The sequence below is a fragment of the Vombatus ursinus genome, unplaced genomic scaffold (genome assembly GCF_900497805.2).
Source record: "Vombatus ursinus unplaced genomic scaffold, bare-nosed wombat genome assembly UNPS02014818.1, whole genome shotgun sequence".
NCBI classification, from domain to species: Eukaryota; Metazoa; Chordata; class Mammalia; order Diprotodontia; family Vombatidae; genus Vombatus; species Vombatus ursinus.
Genome location: NW_020954596.1, coordinates 47,906,633 through 47,928,044, shown reverse-complemented (window position 1 = coordinate 47,928,044; position 21,412 = coordinate 47,906,633). Strand labels below are relative to the sequence as shown.

General features: G+C 37.4%; 1 protein-coding gene across 2 annotated transcripts in view; it reads right to left on the bottom strand.

Moving 5' to 3' along the window:
• FAM114A1 (family with sequence similarity 114 member A1) overlaps window positions 1-21,412 on the bottom strand; it is a 77,037-nt gene that overhangs the window by 17,081 nt on the left and 38,544 nt on the right. For both annotated transcript variants that reach the window (XM_027836259.1, XM_027836260.1), the window contains exons 4-8: window positions 14,639-14,749; window positions 13,532-13,635; window positions 10,352-10,486; window positions 5,832-5,984; window positions 592-715 (exon numbers count right to left, since the gene is read on the bottom strand). In XM_027836259.1, coding sequence (XP_027692060.1) covers window positions 592-715; window positions 5,832-5,984; window positions 10,352-10,486; window positions 13,532-13,635; window positions 14,639-14,749 — 627 coding nt within the window. The remainder of the gene's footprint in view (window positions 1-591; window positions 716-5,831; window positions 5,985-10,351; window positions 10,487-13,531; window positions 13,636-14,638; window positions 14,750-21,412) is intronic.

The window sequence follows — 21,412 nt, the reverse complement described above, 5'->3', positions numbered from 1 at the left end:
TTTCCATTAGATTGTGTGCTCCTTGAGGGTAGAGACTTGCCTTTTGCCTCCTTTTGTATCCCCAAAATTTAGCAGTGTCTGACACACAGTAGGCACTTAATAATGTTTATTGACTGACTGGATGATTAATCTCCTTGATGACTAAGTCTCTTCTGAGAAGTAGGGTGGTTAAAACTCTTTTAGGTCATTAGAATGGGCTGCATCTCATACAATTCCATTACAATAAATGATAGAACCTTCATTAGTCTTGCATCATTAAAAATCGAGCAAAAAACTCACACAAGAACATCCTAACACTTAAATGTATATCTTAAATTAATCCAATGAGAAAAATTCCACCTTTCCCAAGAGAAAATCCACCAAAAGACCCACCACTCCTAACACTAACTTTCCTCTATTTCCTTCTGTAATACTCATACAAATACTGGAAGTTGGTGAATAAACAGCATCATGTTCTTAAGGTTCCATTTACAGTACTCTTATTCTGTTTCTGTTATTTAACACATCTGAAAGGTTTTTTAAAAAAATCAATTTCACAAGTGAATACAATAACAGTATATCAGGGTATAAGCTGATATTTTTTCTCTTTACCTTTCTCCTCTTGATTCTCTTCACTCTCTGATTCCTTTGGCGTAAAGATATCTTTAATAGAAATTAGGTCATTTTTAAAGCTCCCCAGTTTCTCTCCATCAAGTGATGCTAAAAATGACTGAACCTGCAAACAAAATGGGTCAACTTAATGTCCATCTAGTATCAGCTTCACTTGTCCTTCCCAAGTCTCATGTACCTGACACTCAATTACCACCATCAAGTAATTTAGTTAGCGGGAGGAGGTTAGGATTTGGGGAACAAATGAGATAGTTACGTTACGATTTTCAGCCATGAGGCTACCATTTAGTAAAAGACTACCAATATGACTTCTTATTTTAATTTAGGAACTTAAAATACACTCCACCTTTTCTACAAAACTGCAAAGGGACAGGTCAACATAAGATCTAAAATTATTGATTCAAACACTTGACAAAAGCACATAAATTACTAATAAGAAATTTTTACCAGCTTCCTCTTTAACATAAGCCTGATCCACATTTAATAAGTACTTATTTTACAACCAGAGAGGAACTGTGAATAATGAAGCTTGAAAATAATCAGCAAGAAACACATTAACTATTAGTTCTTCATCAGCTGGAATCAAGTTTAATTGCAAGTCAGTAGCTGAAGGCAAATCCATACTTGGGGATTTTTGCAACTAACTCTCTTTTGGAATATAATGTAAAGTCTTCATTTGTTTGCAGCAAATATCACTCATATTTATGTTGTGGGCAAACGAGCATACATTTACATTACCATCCATAAGTACAGTCATATTTTCAAAATGGTGGGTTGTTTTTTTTTTTTTTTTTAACATTTACAAAAGTAAGTTTAAGACTGAGAGGCAGCAAGGTATAGTAGATAAAGAGCCAGTCTTGGAGTCAGGAAGATCCAGGTTCAATTCCTACCTCAAACACAGGCTGTATGCCTCTAGGCAAGCCACTTAACCTCACAATACCCTCGAAGCAACTGTTTTAGAAGATAAATTTCAGACAAGGTCCCAATTTGTATTGATAGGGGCACCCAAAACCAATGCAATCTCAAATCCAGTCCAAAAAGAAAAGTTCAGGATTAATGCATTAGGATATAGCATTTTTAAGAGCAAAAAAGGATGTAGTAATCCCCATTCACATTTCAAAGTAAAAAACAGTGTGCCAGTTTTGCTAAATTTGGTCATTCAATTTCAATTGAAGAAACATTAAGTGTGTACTATGTACAAGGTACTGCTCTGTTAGGGACTGGGAATACAAAGGAAAAAAATAAGAATTATAAGAATTCCTGTCCTCAAGAAGCTTACATTCTATTTACATTCATCCTAGTTTTAAGATAGATATACCTCTTAGGATGGTATTAACTGGAATGCCACTCAAGTTTTATGCTGTCTGAACTAAACACTACTTTCTTCCAGTTCTTTGGATGTTTCTTGGGTTCTGACAAAAGCTCCTTAAACTACTTCTCCTTTGTCCATTTAGGGTGTCAAATATCATCATCTTTCTTTTCTACAGACAATCAATCCAAGTCGACAAGGAAAGGTATAATAAAAAGAGCCCTAGGGTTGTAGTTAGAAAAAAATAGTTAGAATACAGACTCTGTCTCTTAATAGCTAGGTTAAATTATAAGGAAATATGAAAAATAACATCTCTGAGCCTCATTTGCAAAATAGGGATAATAATATTTGTACTATGTACCTCACAGGATTGTGGCAAAGAAAATATTTTATAACCTTTAAAGTTTTACATCTATATCGATATAATATGAGCTATTATTATTTATTCATTTGACAAACTTTTTTTGGTATTTACTGTGTGCAATGTACTGTGGGGAAATATAAGATGATTTCTCATGGTTACTAGTCCCAATAGAATAAAAGCTCCTTGAAGACAGGAATTGTTTTTCATTTTGTCTTTGTGTCCCCAGTATAGAACATAATGACTAGCATATAGCAAGTGCTTACTAGATGCTTGCTGGATTGGACTAAGGATCTTACAGTTTAGTAGTGTTTGTGATCTTTATTTAAGTCCAATTCATTTATCTTTTATTAACTTATTTATTCATTCATTTATGCAATAAATATTTCTTGAGAAATTACTGTTTGTCTAGCAAAAGCCAGGTGCTATAGGGTATTCTTTGCTCTTAAAGATCTTACAGTTTAATTGGATAGACAAGGCAAAACACAAGATAATTAAATAACAGGAGTAAAATGATTATGTAAAGCACCATTTTAAGAGTTGTAATGAGGCAGTAGATGATTAGGTGTCCAATGAGTAGTACAGTCTTCTTTTACTAATCAAGTTGTTCCATCTATATTTCTAATTTTTTTAGGATTTAGGATTCCAGGTGGTACTGGAATCTTAGGATCATTTGTCTTAGAATCCACAATCATTAAAGATGACCAATGTACTTGGGGCTATTTCAGATTGAGTCTTGTAAACAAACAATTGTAAAAGAACATGAATGAAGAGCAACATGAAATACATTGAGATGTTATAACTTAAAAGTACAACATTTATAAAATATAAATAGTAAATAGACCTGCTTTATAGAATCTTCCTCTTTTCACAGGAATGCTATAATGGTTACAAGTATATAAGGGCTGGTGTGGTATAATAGAAAGAATATCTAAGTATGGAGTCAGAATATTCCAACAATGTAAGAGGAGATAATGTGATACAGTAGAAAGAGCACTGGTTCTGGTCAGAGGACCTGGGTCCAAATCTCCCCTCTGACACTGTGTGATCTTGGGCAAGCCAGTTAACTTTGCTGGCTTCCTCATCAGTAAAACAAAGGGCTTGGACCCAATGGCTCTGAGGTTTCTGCCAGCTCTCTTTCTATAAGCCTAAGAGAAATGTGTTGCTGTGTGGAGTTACAAAGCCCTTCTCTGGCTGTGGCCCATGCACCTCCAGCTAATGGAGCTACAGCCAGAGGAAACAGCTCCAGTAAAAAAGCTGTGTTTTGTCAACTTAATCTCAGACCAGGGACTTTCCTTTACCAGCTTCTCCGAAAAGACTGTAATCACTCTAGATCAGGGCTTCTTAAACTTTTCCCACTAGACCCCTTTTTGGAGCTGCATGGCCTGAGGGCAGGAATAGTGCAAAGTGCACATGCTTTGTGTTCAGAACCAAGACTGCAGTGAAGTTGCTTGATGCAACACCAGCAAGTGCTGCCAGAAACGCATTTGATTTTTAATTAATTTTTGGTTGTTGTGCATTCAGAAATCTTCTGCTGTTGCCAAATTTTTCATGACCCCACATGGATCATGACCCACAGATTAAGAAGTACTGCTCTAGATAATATACGTAAATATATTTAACATATGTAAAATACATGTAAAAATACAAGTAAACCTTAAAACACTATATAAATCTAGATATTATTCTTATTATTACTATTAGATCAAAATGGAATTTCTAGGCTCCTCTCTGTCACAACCTTGCACGAGGAGAAGAGCTCTAAAAAAAAGTGACAATAGTATTGGAGACCTCAGTTCAAATGCTATATGTTAGCTATGTGACCTTGGGTAAGTCAATTAACCCTTTTGGGCCTCAATTTTATTTTTGTAAAATGAGTAGATTAAGCTAGATGATCTCAGAGGTCCCTTCCAGCTCTAAGTCCTATGATCTATTAAAATCTGAATGTTTTAGAGAAGGTAATAAATTATGTGGGAAAGGCCTTGCCTCAGAACGTGAGCTCCTTGAGGGAAGGGACCATGTTTCTTTGTATCCCCAGGGCTTAGCACAGTGACTGGCATATATTCAGTCATTCAGTCATGTCCAACTCTTTGTGACTCCATGGACCATACCATGCCAATATTCTCCATTGGGTTTTCTTGGCAAACATACTGGTTTGCCATTTCCTTCTCCAGTGAATTAAGGCAAACAGTGACTTTCCCAGGGTCACACAGCTAGTAAGTGTCTGAGGCCACATTTGAACTCAAGTTTTCTTCTTCTTCTTCTATTTTTTTTCCTTTTAAATTTAGAAATTTATTCCTTTTAAGCCACAAGCTTTATATAGCTTTATTTAAAGACAAAAAACAAAAAACAAAAAAGACAAAAAACCCAACAAAAACAAAATAAAATAAAACAGTGAAAACATGACAATCCAAAATTAAGACCCTTTCACTTTTCAAAAATGAGCTCTGAAAGTTCAGTCTACCAATTAGAAGAACCCTAACAAAACAAGAATTATAAATGGGGCAATATTGTCATTTCACAAACAGAAGTTTATATAACTGAAGGAATTTTTCTGGGGCAAAACTGTTCTTACAAGCAAATAGGGGGTGGGTTGGGGGGAACAAGACAGGAAAAAATGAAATTCCTTTTTGACTCTAGGCCCAGAGCTCTATCCACTGAACCATCTAGCTATCTCCATATACTTGGCATATAGTAGGTGCTTAATAAATGCTTGCTGGCTGACCTTGTTGACTGAATGAACAGAGTGTATACTTGAATTGAGAAATATTTCCTTCATGAGCTGTAAATTCCTTCTTTCCTGTCACTAGGCCACATTTATTATCACAGATGATATCAGATAGCACTGTCTAGCTCTTCGTTAGTAAGAATTTTTTCCTTTGTATACTGTGGCCAACATGTTTGTAAACAGGAGAGTACTTGCCTCTCTTGTATGATGAATTTGCTAGGTTTCTGTTAGTCTGAGAAAACAGAAATGTAACCTGGCCCTTCATACCGCAAGTATTTATTTCTAACATTACAGTGATGCAAAGCCAAATGTTTCTAAAACCTGCAGTCCCTTAGTGAAGCCTAAAAGGATGTGAACCTCCCTGTTCTGTTAAATGTCAAAACAAAGGCATAGGGAGCAGGGTGGTACTCATGAGAGCAGTCTCCAAGAAGGCCTGTCATGCCTGCTTGGCCATGTGTCATCTCCCAGATAGCAAAGGCCTGATCCCTAAAGGATTGATCCTCCTCTGAGAAGCAGGGGGTGGGGGAGAGAAACTTTTTGCAGTAATCCTTTTCCATCAAATGCCACCATTCATGGTGACTTCCCTCTTGCTTCTGCTTCTTTAGGGGCTGAGTGTTGGCAGCAGAAGCAATAAAAACTGGAGAATATGGCTAAGCTGTGAGCATGGGTGGTTCATCATTGCCACTAACACAGACAGTAATATAGAGACAAATGAGACTTTAAAAAAAGGACTAATCCTGATGGTAGAGTTCTGGTATCTTTAATGTTTAAGGGAAACATTTAAACAAGGATTGTATTGAACATTTCTGGGATGAACTACATACCTTGATTTCGCTTTCATTAGAGAGAATTTCTAGGGCTTCCAGGTGTGACAAGCCTTGATATTCATCAAAAAGCATCCCATAGTGTGCCGTTCTTTCTGCTGTGAGCTGCTGAGCCAATCTCTGCTTCTCTTTTTCTTTGGCTTCCCTTAACATCTGCAGAAACACACAACGTTTGCAAGCCCGACTGCTTATTTAAATACTCTCCAGCCTTCTCTGACAGAAACGAGAAATTTTAAAGAATTGAACTTGCATTTGGAAAGATTAAAGTTTTGGTTACTCTGGTTTTTCTCAGAAGGCTTCCTTTTTGTTCACCTCCTTAATAAAATATTTAGGTTGTGGTCTACTTTTGATTTTCCATGTGGTCATTTGCAAATGTCTTTATTTATTGATTACTTTTTTTAATTGCTTTAGCCATCACCAGGAATGGAATTCAAATTAAAATCCCAGTTTATAAATGTGCTTTCAAGATTCTTAAAAGATGGATTTCTTTCTCCAGAAATATATCTGTGACTGAGTTTCTTTCTGTATTGATGGTTTTTGTTCTTTTTTATTGATAACATTATCAAATAAAAAGACAATAAAATAGAAACAAGGATCACAGGCAGTTTCAATATGCTACACTTGCTTTCTTTCCTCCCAAACATGTTTCATTTGATTCCTCATAAAATTTATGAGGGTGCTAGGTTTATAGCTTTTATTCTTCTACCCATGACAGATACTATAAAAACCCTGGGACAAAGCTTTGGCTCACGCACAGATCACCAGGGGAAGCGCTCTGCTATCGCTGTTTATTTTATAACCAAGAAATAAAAAAACAAAACCCTAAATCAGCTTTATTCCCTTCTATGTACACAAGGATAGCGGCCAGGATCCTTTTAGCACACAGATGATTCTCTCTCCCATCTGTCTTTGAGACCAAATTAGTGCCAGCTTTTTGAAAGCTTTCCATGTAAACCTGTCTAGTTATTGCTGGGAATTCCTTTTAACTCCTTCAATATAACCTAGTATGACCACGGAGCTCTGAGCCTGAGGTTGGAAAATGAACAAACAAAAGGAAGATAAATGGCTGCCCAGTTTTTCCAACCCTTCCCTCTATTGACTTCTACCGAACATATTAAACTTTAGAGAACAGCAGTCATAAGGGAAAAGGAGGTTGGGGAAGAAAAGTGAACTAAAAAGGGAAAAACTAAGGTCATTAGTTTGGGTATAGAGTAGAGCCTCAGAGTTGCATTTCTCTAATTATTGGTGATTTTGGAACATTTTTTTTCCAAATGGCTTTTGATAGCTTGTATTTCTTCCTTCGAAAACTGCCTTTTCATATTCTTTGACTATTAATTGGGGATTCGTTGCTATGCATACTATGTCAGTCAAACAACAGGAAGGACGCTGTCACATTATATGGACTCCTTGTGGATGTTTTTGGGGATATGGGTAAGAACTGTTTTTGGAAGGATGTGGGTATAAACAGGAATTGAAGGCATGGATGAATTATGTTGGGGGGTATGCGTACATTGAGAAGACCATGGATCCACTAGCGTATCAAAGCTGAAGTTTCCCACTTCTGCAACTCTGAGGCTCTACTCTATACCCAATAGAGTGGCAAATTTGACAAAAAAAGGAAAATTTTAAGTGTTGAAGGAGCTATGGAATAACAGGCAGATTATCGCACTGTTGGTGGAGATATTAATTGGTTCAGCCATTCTGGAGAGCAATTGGAGCTATGCCTCAAAGTTACTCAGCTGTTCATACCTTTTGACCCAGGGATACTACTATTGGGCCTATTTCACAAAGACATCAAAGAGCATGGAAGAGGACCCATATATCCAAAAGTGTTTAAATAGCTCTTCTTATGGTGGCAAAAAACTGGAAACTAAGGGGTAGCCATCAGTTGGTAAGAGAAAGAGAAAATAAATGCTTATTCCCATGTTACCAAGGAAAACCAGTAGCACTTTATGGAAGTGTTTAAAAAAGACCAACATCTCTCTTTTTAGGATGATCTTCATTAAATCTTACTATGAATCAGTGGGACATATTGCCCAAGACTCTTTGAGCTATATGTATTAATTAAGCCCTAACTTTTTCTGTGTTACTTAAGGCTGGAAAATGGCTAGCATGTTTCTCTAGTAAAGACAAATTGCATAATCAGTTCCCTCTCTTCTCTTACTCTGGATTGTCTGGTTCCCAACTATTGTTTTGAACTCCTGGCCAGTCTGTTTTGTCCCATCTAGTTTTTTTATTACACTGTTAGTGGCTACTATTTATACTTGGCTTCTCTACTATTGCTTAATCCCCATTGGCATAAGCAACTGCTCATCAATTGTCCCAGAAGTTGACTTTTTACACCCCAACCCTGATCCTGGCCCTACTCTTAAAAAAGCCAGATTGGACTAGACAGTTACCAGAGAGGCTGTACTTCAGTTCTACTACAATAGGAACTCTGAGCCCCTTGGCTGCAGTAGAATTTTTGTTGTTTTTCAGTCATTTCAGTAATGTCTGACTGTGACATTTTTGGGGGGGTTTTCTTGGCAGAGATACTGGAGTGATTTGCCATTTCCTTCTCCTACTCTTTTTATAGATGAGGAAACGGAGGCAAACAGGGTTAAGTGACTTGCCCAGGGTCATATAGCTAGTAAGTGTCTGAGACTGGATTTGCACTCAGGAAGATGAGTCTTCCTGATTCCAGGGCTGGCACTCTATTTACTGTGCCACTTAGCTGCCCAAAATTTTTAGGGATTACTGCTAATATGAGGCACTTAGAGAAAATAATTCTTATGGATTCCAATTATTGAATCATGAAACTATATATTTATCCTCTATGTACATGGAATGTATCACACCAGATGGTTCTTGTAACAAAACCACAAGTCCTAAGGGTAACATTTTTGATCTCAGGTAATTAACATCTTCAGCAGATGAGGCCTTCTCATTAGTTTACAAGGAGTACAGTAATGCCACTGGGAATGCCGACCTCCTGTTTGGATGATGAGCATGCTTATGAGATGCACATTACTTCACAGGAGAAATGGATTGGGGAATTTACTGTGTCTGCTCCAATGCAAGTAAGCCAGTTTCTACTATGATTACCCAGTAAAGTGATAATAGTGTGGTGATTGTGATTACTACCTCAGTCTACTGAATGTGCTTCTTATTTAGGGGAAATGATGTGCTCCTCAAGTCAATCTACAGCAATCCTCCTGGTTTTGTACTGGCTTACTGAATTGAGGCTTCACTGTGATACCTAATAACCCCACAAACCAAGCAAAGGGCTTTAAGCACTAAGTTCAATGGCCTAGAAGCATAGGATGGAGCTTTGAGGTCTTCTATTATGGTTCATTTTCTGTCTAGTCAAATCATTGCAGTTTGGAGCTGGACTTAAATTCAGGAAGACCTTGGTTCGTATGCTCTCTCGGACACATAGTAGTTATGGAACCAAAAGCAATTTACTTAATTTTTCTGAGCCTCAGTTTCCTCATCTGTAAAGTAGAGATAATAGCTATAACAGCCATCTCCCAGAGTTTTTATAGGGCTCCAGTGAGATTATGTATCAAAACCACTTTGCCTTGCAAATTTTTGAGGCATTATGTAAGTTATCATCATCATCATCATCATCATTACTGGAGTCCTCTCCAATAAAAATTCTCACTTCCTCTTAACAAAGAAAGGGTTAATGATAATGTAAGGATTAATAAAATAAGGTATGCAGATTACCCTTAGGCATTTGGATGTTGTACCAGTTAACTTATTATTTACTAAACTAACAATTTCCCTCTAACTGATTTCATTGTTTCAGATGTAAATCTGACTCAGACATTTACAACCCTGTATTAGTAGCAGCTAGATTGCAGTGGATAGAGTACCAGATTCAGAGTCAGGAAGACCTGAATTCAAGTTCTTCCAGACAGTTACTAGCCATGTGATCCTGGGCAAGTTGCCTCATCTGCAAAATGGGGCTACTAATAGTACCTACTTTATAGGTTGTTGTGAGGATCAAATGAGACAGAAAATGTAAAGCATTTTGCACATTGTAAAACGTGGTATAAATGCTATTCTTGTTATTATTCTTATTATTCTTATTTACCTGTAAGAAGGTTGGACCAGATTAGAGAGTTTTAATCTTTTTTGTGTCATTGACCCATTTGGTAATCTGGTAAAGCCCATGAATCCCTTAGCAGAATAATGTTTTTTAATGCATAAAATAAAACACATAATGAAACACAAAAGAGACCAATAACGTTGAAATTCAGTTATCAAAATATTTAAAAAATTGGGGCAGCTAGTTGGAGCAGTGGATAGAGCACTGGCCTTGAAGTCAGGAGGACCTGAGTTCAAATCCAGCCTCAGACCAAACACTTGACACTTACTAGCTGTGTAACCCTGGGCAAGTCACTTAATCCCAATTGCCTAAAAACAAACAAATAAAAAAAAACTAAAAATATTTTAAAAATAAATTTCATGGACCTTGGAATCTTTGGACTAGGTGGTCTCTAAGGGCCCTATCAGCTTTAAATCTATGATCTTACCTGAGATAAAGAAACTGTTCGCTCCATCAATATTTTGGTCCGCTTAAAACCTGGATCACTTTCTGCAAGGACATTCATAGTTTTCTTGCCAATGAATTCCAAAGCATCCAGGCCACCACTTAAGACACTTTTACCCTACACAGGAGATGATTCAACACGATTAGATTTTTACTCTGTTGTTTTGCAAGAGTGACAATTCAGTGTCAGTCACTTATCTTTAAATGTTAAACTCAATATAAATCCTCCACTTTGACTCATCACCAGGTTTATAACACACCTAATTATTTCTTTTCCTAAGGGATCTCTATAATCCATACAGTGACTATGTGAATAAAACAAAGAATAATGCTCAGTAAATATAAAACCATTACAGGTTAATTGTACTGGGTCCCTGTGTGTATTCAATACATATTTATGATATAAAGCACTAATAAGTCATAGGATTGACTTAGTAAAAAATAAATTTGAACAAAACCAAAAGAATTCTGTGGAGCAATCTATTAATATGTCACATACTCTCAGTGACTTACTGTAGTGTTCTCTAAACCATCACCTTAAGGTAAAAAACCCTCAGGCTATTTTGATGGTCTTTCACTCATCTCAGAAGTTAGCAAGATCTGTATGCAATTAGTATATTCATAAGCTATCTTGAATGCGCTGATTTCCAAGTGCTTTTGGGTTCAGAAGCCATTATTCTTTTCTACAGTCTTCCCTATACAGTTCTGGTGTTTTCTCTGGTAATGTAACATTGAATGTCTCAAAGCTCTGTCCCCACCATCACTACCTTCCAGGCCAGTCAGGGAGAAGTCCATTCCTGGGGGTTGTGTAACAGACCAGAACAGGCCAGGACATCCACTATACTCTATATGAGCCTTAGCTGACTCAGCAAGGATGGTTTAGGTCAAGTTTTGGAGGACTAGGCATACTGTAGTGCAGTTCTGAATGGCCCTGGAATGTTAGAATCATTTGTTTGGGCTCAGAAATATCCAAGTTTCTCTTGGCTCCTGTAGACTGGATGACTGCTCCAGGCCTGTCTATAAGCTCTCATAGAAACTTTGAGCCCAGATTGATAGTGGGATGATCTATTCCTGGAAGTCTGAAGTAGTCCTAAGGTAGTAGGCACAAAATAGATTATGGCATACGCTATTAGGCACTCCTCTTCTATGCCTTTTCCTATTAAACTAAGATTGAAACCATCTGCCCTGAGTTCTCTCAGCAAGCTTCTCTGCATCATCCATCACATAGTCTCTCCTCCTTTCCTCTAGTCACAAAAGAGCCATCCTTATTCCTCAATAAAGCAAATTCTTCTATCTGTATCCCTAATCCCATTGCTTCTCACTTCCCCTAGGATCTTATTCTAGCAGTCATTCCCTTTGTCAGCATCTTCGATCTCTCCTTCATTGCTTCTTTCTCTGTTCAAGTTTCCCTACAGCTAAACGTGGCTTCCTTAACCATCCTATCTTATTCAGCTTCCATTTTCTTTCTCTTTTCTCTTTTACTATTTAAACCTCTGGAATAAGTTGTCTATAATTGATTCCTTTACTTCCTCCCCACTCTACTCTCTCCCCAACCTCTTTGTAATTCAGCTTTCATCCCAATCACTGTACTGGAACTGTTCACCAGTGACTTCCTAACTGACAGATTCAATGGCCTCATCTTCTGTCATCTCTCAATCACATGACAATTGATATTCTCTCCTACCTGATATTTCCTAATCCTTTTCTTCAGAGTCACATTCTCCTGGTTGTGCTGTCTCTCTAAGCCTTTCTCGGTCTCCTTCACTGCCTCTTCCTGACCGTGTCTAGTGGATATTCCCCAAGTCTTATCATTAGTCTTCCCCTCACCTCTGTATGATCTCCCTTAGCTATCTTATTTGTTTGCATATTGTCTTTATATTAGAATGTGAGCTCCTTGAGGGAAGGGAACACGTTTTTGCCATTCTTTTTATCCCCAGCACTTAGCACAGTGTATCAATAAGCACTTACTTTCTGATTGACTGACTTCAGCAGCTCCACGTAAATCCTCTATATGGACAACTATAAAGTCGTGTCTCTATCACTGATCTCTCTTCTGAGTGCTAGAGCTGCATTTCTAGTTGCATACAGCACAACCTCAGCTGGCTATCCCACCAAAACCTCAAGCTCAATTTGTCCCAAACCAAGCTTATTACCTTTCCCATTAAGTCTGTTCCTCCTTCTGAGTTCACTATTTCTGTCATTGGCCCATCATTTATCTCCTGTGTTTCTAACTTTGGGTTGATTAAGATAATCTGGACAATTCGAGAAGGGGTGAATGACACACTTTGATGACAGTGAGTCTTGGTTTTGCTCTCTAATTGCCTCTGTGGTGTGGATACGGTCATGAACATTTCCATGAGAGTATCTCTCTGGTAGTGCTGACCTGCATGAGTAGAAAGGGTTCCTCCACTGGGATTATATATACCCTATCCCAATTAAATTACAGGTCCAGTCCCTATCCCTACCTGTATCTACTGTCATAACTATGCCTCCATTTCACTCCCAATTCTCCAACTCAGGTTTGAAACTGTGGATCCTAAGAGACCAACCATCTAAGAAAAAAAAGGCAGCTCTGCTAACTGGTAAGAATGACTCCAATGGAGTCAAGTCTTGCCTCATCTGAAGGCTCCCTCTTTACTTCTGTAAATTGATGGATCTTGTGGTCTCCTTTTCTTCCTCGTCCATTTCTTCCATTTCTCGTATCTCCTCCCTTTCTTAATATGTATGTATCATACGTCTCTGAGTAATTTGAGTGGAGTCTGTATTAAAGGAAAGGGGGAACCTACTCCCAGGAGATTTTGGAGTATAGGGGAAGGTGGTAAATGTGAACTGAATGTTAGGGACTTCGACCAACCCAGAAAAAAAAAAACCATGGAATAAGCATAAGATTGAAGTTAGGTCGTTTTTCAATCAGAACTTAAATGTTACTCTTAAACTTGTCCTTTCTTCCTGCATAAAGGTAATTTTTATTTTATTCCTATTATTTCTATATCAAGGTCATATTTTCTCTGAAGTAGAAATCATACCAAAATTATTTCCCACAGAGTTATGAGCAAGACCTTCTCTTCTTGGATGTCTCTGATCTAGGTCACAAGTAAATAGAAGTACTAAAAAAAGAACAGGAGGTTCAAAAGAAAACAGAGGAAACAGCTAGATAACTGACTGTGTTATGAACAACGGTGGTGATAGTTGACAGCATTCCTCGGGATCCTGATGGGGAAGAGGGTGGACCTTCTCCAGGGCTCTGATCTGTGCCAGCTTCTGTTACTAAAGAGACACAAACAATTGTCTTAGTGGGTAGATCTAATGGTCTTGACATCCTCTTCATTACAAGCATTACATACTGAGAGATCTGTAAAGACAAGAAATCGACTGGAGTGCATTGAGAGAAGGACAACAGGTAGTCCATTCCATATGAGGATCTGTTGAAGAAAAGACTCAGGGGAAACAGGACACCTGTCTTCAAGTATTTGAAGGGCCATCACATGAAAGTAAGGTTAAATTTATCCTGCTTGGTTTCTCAGAGCAGAACTAGAAACAACGTGAAACTTGTTAAGAGGTATATCTTAGATCTACGTAGGAAAAACTTTCTAAAACTTTCTGTCTAAAAGTGGAGTGATCTCCGTTGGGAGGCAGTGACTTCCACACTATTACAAGTGTTTAGTTAGAGAATGAATGATCACTTGTCTGGAAAATTGTAAGGGGGATTCTTATTTGGGAATGGGCTGGATCAATTGGTCTCTGATATTCCTTTCAATTCTGAGACTTTGTAATTCTTTGAATCATTCACCTGCCGAGGTAACATAGTCCTGCTGTTACTGCACACCGCATTCCTATTACTTATATTTCACTTCTATAAGCAAGTCCCAGGGTTTGGCTTTCTCCTGCAGACTCTGGGTGTCTACTTCTCTGCAGCTTCCTTGCCATTCACTTCTGTCTGAAATTATGTTATCTATTGCCCAAATTCAACACTATCTCCTCATCTTTACACAAGCTTTCCTAACGTGCCAGGAAGGCAATCCTTTCTTATCTTCATCCTTTAGAATCTTGACCTTCTTTCCAATCTAAGCCCTGGTCCTGCCTATGAATATTTCACACCTGTCCCTGGTCCATATGCTTATTCCATGCACTTCTCTGCTTTCTGAATTTCCTTCGCCAAAGGAATTCTTCAGACTCCAGGTGTATAATAGAAAGAAGATTCCTTGCACACATAGTATTTAGTAGTAATGCAGTCTCCACCACCACTAAGAGGAGTGCCATGGTACCATACCTTGGAATGTTTTATCTGTATCCGTTTGTTCACCTTCAGATGACCTAGAATTCGCATTATGAATCCTGAGGGTGGCCCCTGCTTTTTCTTTAACTGCGGTTAAACCATGACCTGTAAGAGAATAAGAATATGATATAAATTTAGAAATTTTTTCCTTTTATTAGAATGAAATTCTTAGTATTGCAAATTTCAATACTATATTCAAGGCTCTTTAATTTGATCAGTACGGATACTGCAGTGATGAAAACTGTGACCTCTATATGTCACAGTCAAAAGCTGCTGGAGCTGAAAAATTTATTACTCTAGGTTGCTCCAAAGTGAAAATCCATCTAATTATAATAAAGAGAAGCGGCATGGTAGAGTGGATAGCCAGCCAGCCTTGGAGTCAAGAAGACTTGGGTTAAATCTGGCTCCTGGCACATGTTAGCTATATATTCAGGGGTAAATCATTTTACCACTCAGTGCCCCAGGGCAACCTTCCAATACTCTAAGGAACAAATCATGATCTACAATGGAGGAAAGTTTCTACACTAGGAACTCCTTACACTGAAGAAATAGGGAATATAGTTAAACTAACAAGAGCCCAACAAAATAGAGCCCAGTTTGTTTATTTGGAATTGTTTTTCTGCATTTTATTTTTTGGAACAAGCAAATCATGGGAAAACAACATAGTATTAGGAATTAGAATAGCATATTCCAAGGGGTATGTTTTCATGATTTCAGATACAATCCACTGTCTACACAGCGGGGGAGGTGGTCATAGGTACTGTTTCTCTAGCATTGGGAATATGGTATAGTGGAATCCTTTTGACCCCATCTCCAATAAGTAGTTATTTGTTCAATCACCATTTGATTTGCTCCTTTTGATGGAGAATACCTCCTAAGGCAGCCCATTACATTTCTGAACAGCTCTAATCATGAAGAAGTTCCTTCTTGTATTTAGCCCAAATCTGCCACCCACTCATCCCAGTTCTCCCTTCTGGAGATGTGCAGAAAAAGTCTCTTTATGACATAGATTTTAGTGCCTCAACTATCCTGGGCACCAATGCCTTACTATGGGTTATGGCACTGGGGACCAGTGACCTGTCTCTGAATAGTAATTATGTCTTTCCTTCAACTTCTCATGAGTCTTACTTCATGAAAAGCCAGAAAAGATAGAGAAGAGTCTTTTACTCTTCTTTGTCCAGAAGAATGCTTAGTACTGTGCCTGGCACATTACAGGTGCTTAATATTTATAGAATTGGATTAGGTATAGTCAAATCTCATGAGCTACATGAAGCAGGGGACTGATTTACCAATACTGTTCAATTATAGTAGAGAAGCAAGTCAATTCAGATTCTAGAGATCATTGAACTTATGATTTCTGTTTTCATTTTTGTCTCTGATTGTATAACTTCAGAAAAAAAAAAACTCCTTGGCATCTCAGCTTTTTTTTTTAACCTAGAAAGTAAAGGTAACCAAGTAGATGAGAGAATGCCAGGAAGACTGGGAAATGATAAATTTGAAATACTGTGATATATATACTAGGCCTCAACAGAAGTAACTGGCAATGATTAATATTCTATGACATTATGATGTGGAATTTTCATTTATCTTTTTGTGTATATAATGTGCATCTCTCTCTCTCTCTTTCTCTCTCTCTCTCTTTCTCTTTCCCCTTCCCTCTTCCTCTCCCTCTCACTTCCTTCCTCTAACTGATACAAATACCAGGGGCAAGACTCACAGAGAAATAGTCACTGTTCCATTTAAGGATGCCTGGGTCTCCAGGTAACAATTCTTTTTTCCCCCACCTCCTCTTAACTCAGTTATTTATACAATGCTGAAAGATATATTAAGCAAAAGCTTGAGGAGTAAGTGGTATTGTCTATCACTCTAGCGTTCAAGCAATAATAGCAAACACTTTGCATCCTAATACTTCTATATGAATCTACTTTTTGTATTGAATCAATAGAGTGGAGGGTAGAAAGAAGACATATCCAATATATGTCAATGTTCCTGCATCCCTTGTCATAAGATGACTGACTTATCAATTATCATCAAATCATCCAGGGACAGTATAACAACCAATTAAAACCGCAATTAGCTATTCTAAGGCTGATTAGGATTAGGATTGATTGATTGATTCAGTCAGTCAATGACATTGTAAGCAATAGGGAAAGGGTTTCTATTTTTTTGCAAAGATATGGCATTTCAGATTGTTGCATGAAAAATGTGCACATTTTATGTGTCCCTTTTTCTGTATCTATTTATGGGGCCATATTAGTACAAAATTCCTGCATAGAGCCCCATTTTGATATTTTAAGAAATAATTTCTAGGTATCAAGAGTACACTAAACAAAGAAAAGGATACTAGGAAATGACAATATGAGTAACAAAAACATTTTCTACTTTTATCGCACTTTCCATCAAAAGAATCTCTCTTCAAGTCTTATTTGGTAACTGTTTACTTCCTTTTAGATTTGGACAAAAATCAAAAGGCAAGTTGATAGTGAAGCCTGTTTGCCTCAGTTTCCTCATCTGTAAAATTATCTGGAGAAGAAAAGGGCAAGCCTCTCTAGTATCTTTGCCAAGAAAACTCTCAAATGGGGTCATGAAGAGCTGGACACGACTGAAATGACTGAACAACTACAACAAAACGAAGTCTTATTTGGTAACAGTTTACTTCCTTTTAAATTTAGGTAAAAATCAAAAGGCAAGCTGATAGAAAAGCCAGGAAGAAAATCTAATACATCATGATGCCATGCTCTTACCCTTCACTCGCAAGTTGGCTTACCCTGCTCAGTGCACGGTCAAATCTACCATTGGAAGAGCAGTTGTCCAGTGAGAGGGACATTGGTTTCACATGAAATGTCCTGCTAGAGACATAGTGTGACAACTGTACACTAGGCAAAACTAACCTGAAGTTTAATACAGAAATTTTATTTTGGAGTTTTTTACTCTCAGTTTTTTGCTCTTTTTACTCTCAAAGTCAACTTTGCAAACAGTCACTTGTCTAAAAGTTTTCTAAAAATTCTACCAACAGGAATTGGTTACCAATGGATAGCCTTAGATATAACCCCCAGTTTCTCCACAAACACATCAGACGACCAGCGCTTATTCTTCCATGACTAGGATAGCAAGAGAGATTTTGCCGGGGTCTGGACAGTAACAGGACAAAGTTTTAAAAAGCTAATCATGGGATTTTCATTTTTTTATATATTGGCAATAATGCTAATGTTGAGAGGAAAAAAATCATAAGCCATCATTGGATTTCAAAGCTAAATTGTACCAGCCTCTTTATCTTACGGAGTGTGTAGCCTGTAAGCAGTATTCCACAAGCCAAACAAAAGAAAGACAACATGGATGAACCCAAAACCTAAACAGAGGCATCTTACTGCTTATATCATTGTTCACCAATAGGATCTAAAACACAGTTAGATTATAACTCTGCCCAAAATGATATGCTGAGTATAGGATATTCAGTCTAAGTCACCTAAGCACTCATGTATTAAATGAGGAACCCATTTAATGTCAGAAAAAGTCAGTTTTATTTATTAGAAACCTTTGTATCTTGATGAATTTAATTAATGTTAACACTCCTACTGGTGCAGATTGCAATCCTTTCACACATTCTCATCTCATGGTACTCTTTTCCCTATCCTCCTATAACCCCTCCAGAGACCTAACTCTAGACCTTTTAACAGTCCATGGGTACTTGTGCAACACTCAGGCTATCCATATGTTATCTTTTGTGCTTGATATATGATTATTCCACTTCCTTCTCTAATCATACATTTCCTTAATAACATCTTGTATATTATTCTTGCAGGTGTAATGTCCCTACCACTATATATATATATATATATGTGTGTGTGTGTGTGTGTGTATACATGTACATATACATACATACATGTAAATTGATGTAAATTTCTGTAGGATGCAGGAAGAGGACAGGAGCTATTAAAAGAGATCAGGGACTTTGGGGGAAGGTGAATAGGAAAGAGGAACATGGTAATCAATATGGAACTGACCAACTTGTTCCTTCCAGTTATTTACCTGGGTTAGGACTTCAATTGTCAGGCCATGCCCTTTTGGACAGAAACAAAATGTTGGCATGGGAATGAATACAGTGAAGTGAGCAGAGGAGCAAATTGGAAGTGGCAGAATCCATGGCAGTTTTTGAGCCTGATTAGAAACTACAATGATCAGAGTTTCTATGATAAGCCATGTTTCCTATGTTTCAGGAAAAATGGGTCTCCCAACATTCCAGCTATGCTTACATTCTCCCATCCTTGCTTAATGGGTTTTGTAGAATGAATGAGTGAATAAGAATTAATGATAACCCTCTTTAATCCTTCTGCTTTGTTATGCTTTTATTGATCCAATTAAATGTTTGCTATTGTTATACATGTTAATGCATTCATTATCAGAGGTAGAACTAAATGAGACCTAAGAGGCCCCAGTCCAGCCCCCTCTTTTTACAGGTGAGCATTTTAGGCTTGAGTAATTGGGAATAACATTCCGGGAAGGAGGTGAAGGGGAACGGTCAGTTGGTGAGGGGTGGGGATGAGAGAGCCAAAGACACAAAATGAAGAGGGTAGAGCCAGTGGGTGATTGACAGCCAGCATAACCCTGAATATTAGTGGATTTATTGAATCAGGAAGCTGGTTGTATACTACTACAGTGCTACTTAATGCTTACATACTGGTAATATGCTATAGCTTATTGATATCCACTAAGTACTTCTCCATTGCCTTTTAGGTCATGGGCATAACTTTGATTCTTCAGAGATCATGGCATTCCATAATTCACAACCATAAAGTGTCATGGAGATAATACTCAAGTGAAAAAGGTGGATTTTTTTTTTGGTCAGGGAAAAACCTGACATCATTGAAAGAGTGGTACTATTTTCCAAATACAATTTAGCTTGCTGCTTTCCTCTTATTCAATTTTTGGAACTAATATCCAGATAATAATAATAATAATTGTAATAGCTAACATTTATATAGAGCCTACTATGTGCCAGACACTGTGCTAAGTGCTTCACAACTATTATCTCATTTAAGCCTCATTACAACCCTGAGAGGTAGATGCTATTATTATTCCCATTTTACAGATGAGGAACCTGAGGCAAACATAGGTTAAGTGACTTGTCACACAGTTAGTAAGTGACTGAGAATGGATTTGAACTTGAGTCCTCTTGACTCTGGGCCCAGAGCTCTATCCATTGAACCATCTAGGTGCCTCATATACAATGCCTGTTCAAAATACATTTACTGACAGGGATAGCAAACAAGAAGAGTGGATTGGAAATAAGGAAGAGTGGGCCAATTTAAGGCCAACTCAAAAAAGATTAAAGTTTAAACTGTAAACTTACAGATGAAGGAAAATATAAATTTACTCTTATAACTTTAAATGTGAATGGGTGAAACAATCCAATAAAACAAAAAAGAGTGACAGATTGGATAAAAAAATAAAGCCCTAAAAGCTGATGCTTACAAAATATATGCACTGATGGGCTAACTAAAAAAGCTACTTATCTAACTGGGTAATATGAATTTTTTATTCACTTTGTCTAGGGTAAATTATTAGACTCATTTTTATTGTTTGGCCATGAATCTCACTGAGAACACCCTATAATATCTTACAGCTTTATGCAATTAGCACAATGTTAATCACCAACAGGAGTATCAGAACACTTTAGTATCTCTATAAAGTCAATGTGACTTCTGCAAGATAGCCTCCAAAGTAGTGGAAAATACCATTAGAAACCTATATATTCCTGTTTTATGCCTTAATATAGAAAATAAGAGGATTACCAAAGTTATTTATGGCTGCATCTGTCAAGAAATACGTTTATTTTAACATTCATGGGAGATACCTTCTTGGTGGCACTATTTGTTCTACTGAGTTGCATGCTTTTTTGTAATCAGTAAACAATAAATAATAAAAGGTATTTTCCTGAAACTTTTAATAAACTATATGAGAATGCGATTTGGTAAAGAAATATGTCTGCAAAAGGCTACTCACTCTCATTTTATGTTATCATTAATGATAACCTTAATATATCCATGAATAATTTTAAAAGTTTTATGTGGCTGAAATATATAAACAAGTAATATACATAAGTAGTTTCTGATGTCCTCTTTAGTTCCCTTATTTTGGTAATACTACAATCTATGATTTGTTCTCATTCTTTTGTTATAGCTGAGATATCTTGAAAATCATTCCACCAGTGCCTTCAAAACTGTATTTCCTCAGGCATCGATTTCTTTTGTAAGTACTTGGTCTGGTGCAGCCATTCTTCCCAATTTCATCTTTTTAAATGCTACTTCCTCATATAGAATATTGGTTATTCAGGTGTTGAGTCCAAAAATGGGGGTTCTACTACCCATTAATATTAAGAACAGACCACTATTATATAAACACAAGCAAATCTGTTCCATTTCACATACGGTTGTTATCTTTCCACTTTTCATCTACAAATGTTCTTGGGGTAATCTTGGGCAGGGTCTCGAGGAAGAGCTTTTTGTACTCTTTTCCCACCCCCATTCTCAAATGCTTTTCACTATTTTGTGATGAGATACTGCTTACAGCCTTCTACTATCCTCCTTTATAATGCTTAATAATGATGTTCTAAACTGGTCTTTGCGTTGGCAACTCATCAACTGGCAGAAATTCAGTATTTGCTAGATAAAGCTGTTTCTGGGTTCTTTGGGGCTTCACCTTCCATCTACCTGTTCACCTATCACCAAACTTGCCATCTGCCTTGTGCTCCCTCTGGACCACCAGCTC